This window comes from Esox lucius, chromosome 6 (genome assembly GCF_011004845.1).
Source record: "Esox lucius isolate fEsoLuc1 chromosome 6, fEsoLuc1.pri, whole genome shotgun sequence".
NCBI classification, from domain to species: domain Eukaryota; kingdom Metazoa; phylum Chordata; class Actinopteri; order Esociformes; family Esocidae; genus Esox; species Esox lucius.
The window spans coordinates 22,018,897-22,027,067 of NC_047574.1; the positions used below are offsets into that span (position 1 = coordinate 22,018,897).

General features: G+C 39.2%; 1 protein-coding gene across 1 annotated transcript; it reads left to right on the forward strand.

Moving 5' to 3' along the window:
- Positions 1–1,591: 1,591 nt before the first annotated feature.
- On the forward strand, positions 1,592–8,157 carry cgas (cyclic GMP-AMP synthase). The gene is given in 9 exon segments (XM_010892315.4): positions 1,592–2,353; positions 2,432–2,648; positions 2,748–3,008; positions 7,404–7,503; positions 7,647–7,680; positions 7,682–7,729; positions 7,731–7,862; positions 7,864–7,923; positions 7,925–8,157. Coding segments are annotated over 9 exon segments (1,623 nt in total). The 5' UTR covers positions 1,592–1,651; the 3' UTR covers positions 7,994–8,157.
- Positions 8,158–8,171: the final 14 nt, after the last annotated feature.

Consider the following 8,171-nt stretch of genomic DNA (forward strand, 5'->3'; position numbering starts at 1 on the left):
TATTGATGCCCATGAGTCTGTGAGTGGTTACAAAGGCATTAGCAATTGAAGTACTTTATTCCAATGATGAAAATACCAGACCAGCGGACTGGTCATCACACTAAATTCTGGTCAAGAGCAGACTGAAAGTTACTCACAGAAGTCTCCAAGAACCCCAGGGTAACATTAAGGGATCTCCAGGACTCTCTTCCCACAATCAATGTCAAAATGAACGAGTCAACTGTCAGATAGACTGCACAAAACCTGGCTTATATGGGAGGTCTGCTCTCAAAAAGAATATCAAACAGGATTGATGTTTGCTAGACAACACCTGGGTAAAGACCAAAACTACTGGAACAATGTGCTCTGGACAGATATGTCAAAGGTGCAGCTGTTAATCAAAAACAAAACACTGCCTCTGAACAAAATAACCTCATACCAGCTGTTAAGCATTGAGGCCAAGGCTTTATGGTTTGGGGCTGCTTTGCTGTTTCGGGACCAGGCCAACTTGACATCATTGAGTTAACCATGAATTCCATATCATAGTTCAAAATTGTTGAAGAGAATGTGTGGACAAATGTCAAATCTGAAGCTAAACTGAACATGGATCTTGTAAAAGGACAACGCGTGAAACTGATAAACAAAGCTACAACACAATGCCTCAAAATGAAATGGTGGGTTATGGAATGGCTGAGTCAGAGCATAGATCTTGATCCTATCAAAATGCTGTGGGATGACCTGAAGTGGGCATGCATGCAAGAAAGCCCTCAGAAATGAGACAGTTGAAGCAGTACCGTAATGGAGTGTGCATTAATTCCTCCCAGTTGATGTAGGAGACTGACAGTTTCAAGAAATTACTACTTTAAGTTATTTAAGCCAAAGGGGGCAACAACAACTATTGTAGCTAGAGGTGCACTCACTTTTCGACTTTGAACAATTATTGTATGCAAAGGATATTCAAGCAAATAATAAAATGAAGCGCATACTTGCGTCTCCATGCTTGAAGACCAGGGTTCATTACCAATCTCCACTATGCTTATCTCCCACGGACTCTCACCATCTACAGCAGGCCTTACAAAAACCAATATAAAAATAGGTAAGGTGATTGTTCCTTTGGTGTCCACAATTTCTATGTAGGCCTAGTGCAACCAATTTTTTTGTATTGTGAAGATGGTTATGCTTAGGGTAATGGATTATAAAGTAAAATAATAAAATAAATGTGTATTTAATAAAATGTATTTTTTTTTAGGAAAGGGGACTTTTTTACAGCTACTGGGATAAAATGCCCCCCATGGGATTATCTGCCCCCCAGGGAATCTTATCTCAATAAGAGATAATGCCTAAGTGTTTTTAAGAATTGGCCCTGTTTATTTACACCACTTACAATTTCCTTACATGCCATTTCATACAGTTAAACTAAATCCTAAATGTATTATTGTTAAATCTCAGCAGTCCTTAAAATGAGACAGTAGAAAACGTGTTTAATAGTTGGCTGAGGTGTAATGATACAGAGGAAACTTGAAACTGGGACATTGTTTCCTTGCGACAGAAGAGGGCGATGAAAGATACTATATAAAGAAAGGGGGAGTATTCACTTATCGTCACACGGAAATCGAGAAAAAAAAGTAGGATATTAGACAGCACTGATGTCTTCAATTTCTTTAGTAAAACGATGAGCGGCAAACAACCACGACCAGTGCGCACAAAAAGCCCAGAACCGGCGCATGCCCAAAGTCCGGTTCTGACAAAGTGCGGAAAAGAGAGAACATCTATACCGCGCAAAGACACTCCGAAACCTCCACTAGCCAAGACTTCGGTTCCAGCAATGGGCATGAAAAAAAAGGTCATGAAAAATGAAGTATCAGTCCGCACAGACACTTCGAAACCGCTCGGTGCCAAGAGTCCGGTTCCGACAAAGTGCGAGAAAGAAAAAACATCCACAGTCCTAACAGTAACTCCAAAACCGCGACGTGCCAAAGGACCGGTTAAAGCAATGAGTGCGGGGAAGCCAAAGAAACCACTGAAGGACATTAAGAAAGAGGGGCAACAGGGCTCTGAGGAAAATAAACATCAAATGACCAAGGCCCTCAAGCAGCCCACGCGCTTCACTGACGCCAAATCATCTTTGTTACAGGAGTGCAAGAAAATAACCACCTGTGCAGGGATGGCCAGGAAAGATTGCCGCGTTGACTCGGATCCAGATAAGATCTTAATTACTACACTTCATCAATTGAAGATTAAAAGTAAACAGAGATCAGAATCAGCATTTGTGGTCAATGAAGTGGTAAAGCATATAATTGACCATATGAAACGTACGGATTGCTTTAAAAATGTAAATCCTTTACGAACTGGGAGTTACTATGAGAATTTAAAGGTGAGTCATTAATTTGAGAACCAATAATTTGACGCATACAATATATGGCTTAATGATTTGACTTCTTTCAATCCATAGATTTCTAATCCTGACGAATTTGATGTGATGTTAACCGTGCCTATCGAAAGGGTGGGCATTCATCCGTTTGGGAAAGTTGCCGCATTTTTCAGCGTGGAATTAAAACGAGGAAAACACTCGCTCGGCTGCTTTCTACAAGAGGACAACACGCTATCAGCTAGTAGTATGCTTACGGAGTTCCGAAAAGAGGTTACAAAATGTGTTAAGGAGGTCAAAGGTGGGTACGACTGCAGTGCGAAATATGTATTTATACATGTCTGAATACATGTAATAATACTTTGTAACTTCAGATTGTCATTTTTTTACTTCTATCAAGACGTGGAGTTGGAAAGGAAGAAGAGGGGTTGCCCAGCGGTGACCTTACTTCTAACAAACGGTGGGACAGTTCCGATCTCACTGGATATTGTTCTGGGACTAGAGGTCCACTCGAGCTGGCCCACATTCACAAAGGAAGGCTTCAAAATAGAAAAATGGCTGGGGAGGAAAGTTAAGAAAGAACAGAAGTTAAAGCCTTTCTATCTCGTTCCGAAATACGAGGGAAACGGAATGGTGGAACTGGATGGGGTCTTCGCTAAAGGTAAGAATTTGTAGCCACAAAAGTCAACAAGATTCAAGCAAAAATCGTTGAAATTCCTTCTTGAATAAAAAATCTTTGAAAAGGGGAAATTGTCGTTAAAGCGTAGTTCTAAATGGGGGTCATGAAACCTGTACTTTACACTAAACAATCAATTTTCACAAAATGTCCACAAAACGTGATTGTGGCATGACCGGACTGAAATTAACAATTTTGGAGCTTGAGCTATTTCATTAGTGATGCTTAGTTTGACACAGGCACTTCTTTCATGTAAAAAAATGAAACATGAATGACGCAAGGAATGGAAAACCCTGCCCTTGCTAAAAGCATGAGCAGGTGCAAGCCTACGTGCACGTACACATGCACGCTCACAGATACAATATACTGCATTGTACTGTATAAGGAAGAGGTCTCAAAAACAGATTTTGGTTCATTCATGCTAAACGTTGTGTATTTCAAACTAACATCAGCTTATAAATACTTAATTGGCTGTTTCTTCATTTCTATTGGAGCAGTGGCACTAAGGGTGCTTTAAAGCTACTTTCCTATAGTTTGTAAGAATATATCACTGATCACAATTGTGAAAAAGTAAGTACAACTCTGGGGTGTATTTTCTTTTTTTTTTTCCAGACATTTGGTCACATTGATATTTGAGGTAAATTCCAACCACATTCATTGACAAATGTAACCCTATTCAACAAATCTCACAAAAAACATGTATGCAATTAAAAATGTATGGATTTTCTTTATGCAGAAAATGTTAGTACACCCCTACCTTTACCATTACCTGAAATAAAAATCAGGGGCAGATCTCCTAAAAACAGTCAGTCAGTCATAATTTTAGGTCTAGAAGTTTTCCACAATGCATTTTAGCAGTAAAACAGCTAAGTCTGTAAAGTTAGGGGTAGTAAGACCAAATCACAAACAATCCTAAAATGGCTGCTCCCGGCATTGCAACCTGGTCTCTACTATGCAGACTATTTTACGTAAATATTTGATATATTATGATAGGTAAAGCCTGTATATGAAAGGAAGTCTGGGCATCCCTGCTTAGACTGCTGCCCCCGCGACCCGGCCCCGGATAAAGCGGAAGATGATGAATTAATTAATGATAGGTAAAGCAACATTGGAGTAATAATCCAGAAAATAATTGTGGACCGTGTTTCAAACTGGGGACTTCCTGCTCTGCAGACGGGTGCATTACCCACTGCTCCAGACAAGAACTTGTAGGGAGAGGAGGCGAGTAATGGTGTTACAACATCAATATGTCATAAGTGATTTTCTTTTCTTTCTAACCCTAACCCAAACTTTAACCTTATCCTTAACCCCAGTGAGGTGATACCAAAACCTAACCTTAACCACAGTGATGTGATATCTAACCTTAACCCTAACCTTAATCCCAGTGCCGTGACACATAACATTAACCTAACTGTAACGTTAAAATGCATTTATTACATATTGTAGTGACCTTGCAAAGGCCACTACTCGTTTCTTGCCATCTACAGTTGTGCTCAAAAGTTAGCATACCCTTGGAGAATCGGTAATATATGTACCATTTGTAAAGAAAACATGAGTGAGGAGGCAAAACATGTATTTTATTACTTATGGGATTCACATTCAACTGTAGGTCATAAAAGAATGGCACAATCACAAAACATGGCAACGAAGATTTTTTTTTACTGACCCCTGTTCAAAAGTCTGCATACCCTTAGTTCTTAATACTGTGTATTGCCTCCTTCAGCATCAATGACAGTGTGCAGTCTTTTAGGTTTTCAGCAGTTCACTGCCAAGTACCCCTGAATTGCAGTGTGCAATTCGGGGCAAGGATCAATGTGGGTGGAGTCAAAAAGTTGACCCCGCCCACATGTGACCCTGCCCACCGTTTTCTTGTTCATCGGAGGTTTGACAGTCATACACTGAATACAAACACACACGTTTGTGCAAGGCACATGTTGAACACAAATGTACTTAATTTTTGAAGATCGTAAGAAATATTATATTAAGTGATACCTGCTCAAGTCTGTGAGCGGAGAGCTGATAGATATCCCGCTCATCACTCTCGAGCGAAGGTTAGGCTCTGCTCCACCACAACGTTTTTCATCGCTCTGCTCAAAACCGCTATTCACTCCCAGGAAAAATAATTGCCACTACAAATTCGCTCCATTCATTTCTTAATTAGTCAAATCTGTCCATTTAGTGATCATGTCAAGTATTTGTTTACTTATATAACAAAGCCATAGAGTATTTTAATGAAATCTAGCTTGTTTTTTAACAACATGAAAGGATGAGGATACAGTATAATTACTCATAATTTCTAATAGTCTACAGATCTGTCTATCAGTCTTTCAGTCAAAAAGTATAAACCCAAAGAAGTAGCACTATACTATTTGTTTATTATTCATTTTATACGACAACGAAATGGTATAGCATTTTCGGCGGCTACCAAGAAAATCAGATGCTCTGCATTTTGAACAACATTTTGCCTATATAATGTATAAAATAAATTAGTAGATTTACATGTTTTGAATTCAATTAGATTGAAACGAAAAAAGCCATAGGCTATCAGCACCCAGCCAAAAAGAAACAGAAAATAATTATATCAATGGGCTATGAAATTGCATATCGCATGCTTTCAAATATTAAGCGCTCAGTATTTAACTAGTGTATACATTGCGTATATTGGATGTACAAATGAAAATCTAAAATTGACTTGAAATTAAATACAACATTTTGCTAAATGTTTATCTATACAACTTGGAAAACACTTAGAGAGAAGTTTGGCCAGAATCTGTGGCTTCAGGATGATGTAATGGTGCATTTCTTATAATTACTGTACTTCTCTACCGCTGCAACCATCCACTCCTTTTGTGTCCAGCAAAGGACAGTTGCAGCTGTGTAAAGTACTAGCAATATCTCTAAACTGGTTACGCACCTGATAATCCCCTATCACCCACTCAGATTTAAATCTATGATCCAAGACAGCAGCTGGGACATATTGCTTATATTAAAAGTACTGCGTGTAACGAGTGGAAACACTTATATTTTGAAATAATATTATAGCTAGACGAACTGGTACCATCGGGCAAGAAACAAAAATACCCAATTAAAATATAAGTAGAGAAATACAACTAAAACAAACTAAACATTTTAATCATTGACTACAATGTAGCTATACCACTTCAGTTCTTTCTGATAGTATGGGCACGTTTTCCATAATGATTCTTTAGTTGTGGTTACTACTTCACCGTACTCCCTTCTCCTGCAAGTCCTTGGTTCTCCTCATTTCTGTAAGTTACCTTTATTTTGCACCAGTGGGTTTCATCAACTTCTTTATTAAATAATTTTAATTAAAAAAAAAATTAAAAAATTCAATCGTATGAAAAAGATAGATTTAAGCGTGGAAAAGTGTATACTAAAATAATTAAATGGATTTTCGCCTCTGATCTTAAAATGTCTTCTTTCAAACACGTTTCCACGTTCGCTTCTTACGATTACAATTTCTTCCCACCTTCGTTTGAGTCATGTTTTCTCAAAACCAAATTTTTAGCCTCTATTGGCGTGGAGGCGGGGCTTTATAATTTACAAATAAAGCAGTCATATAATTAGTGTGGCTTTTAGCTAACAGAGCTAGCAATTGATCACTAATGTTAGCAAAACTATACATTTTGAACAATAATATCCAGAAAGGTAACAATTTTATTTTAAAGATTGATGTCCATGTTTATTTTATTTACTCAATGTTCCCGACGACCTGACAGTAGCCTACCATTAACACAGCCAAGTAACTCTCCTAGTACAAATTTGGAAATCAGCGCTTTCTTACCAAACAAGGAGGAACCCGGATCCTGACAGTGTTAAATCTTTGTGTAGCGGGAATTTTTTTTTTCCTTCCGATACACAATTATTGGTAGGTACAATAAAATAGTCTCTTAACATTGGTAGGAACATGTCCCCACCATCCCAGTCAATATCTACACCCTTGGTAAGAAGAAATATACTCTTACAATGTTCACCCGGCACAGCCAGAAGAGGACTGGTCACCCCTTCCCAGCCTGGTTCCTCTCTAGGTTTCTTCCTAAATTTCAGCCTCTTTTAGGAGTTTTTTTTTAGCGGCTGTGCTTTAATACTGTTGTTGCTTGCTCCTTGGGGTTTCAGGCTGGGTGTTTTGTAAAAACACTGTGACAATTGCTGATGTAAAAAGGGCTTTATAAATACATTTGAGGGGGGTACTTCAGAGTACCCCTGAAGTACCCCCTCATGGAATGTTTACTAGTAAAGTGGAATCATGACAATTCTCAAGTACCCCCAGTTCATAGTCCTAGTCCTATTACACTTGATAATGTTTTAATCCAAGTCTGTTTTGTGAGAATGACAATGTTTTTGCCTTGTTACGCACAGATGCATGGCGCATCTCATTTTCGCACGTGGAGAAGAATATCCTAACAAATCATGGTTCCCTGAAGACCTGCTGTGAGGTTGATGGGACCCGATGCTGCAGGTATGCAGTCTTATATGCTATAGTCATAAAATGTAGTCATACTACCCTGTCAAAACATGTCCGGTATTGATATATTGTTCTAAGTTCTATTTATTGGATGAACTGTGTTGTGTGAGTGCATTAGATTTGTTTTGTTCCTTCAGGAAGGACTGTCTGAAGCTTCTGAAGCACCTGCTGGGCCCTACTGAAGTTAGAGAACCCTAATCTGTCTAAGTTCTGTTCCTACCTACGCCAAGACCACTCTGCTACATGCCTGCTCTGTAAGGACGCAGGATAGCGACTGGGAAGCAGCCCGGCTGGGACTCTGCTTCCAGCAACTGTTGGCAGACTTTGAGGGCTACCTGAAAAACGTTAGTCTCCCCCAACTTCTTCATACCCACGCACGACCTGCTAGGTTCCGGCTATGACCGCAAGAGGCTGCCACCTCCTGGCAAAGCGCATCGAGGAGGAGCGGAACAACGGGTTCCCCATTTTCGCAGGGCCTAGGTAAAGGGGTGGTCCAAAAATGTTCTCTGATCTAAATGCAATGGCACTTGAAGGAGTCAGAGACGGAAAATAGGAGTCAGAATTTTTATTTATTTAAGATCTTCCTCTAACAGTTTTGGAGTCTTACATTGAGAGCAAACTGAACCTCTCAAACAAAATGAATATTTAACAAATTCAGGAAA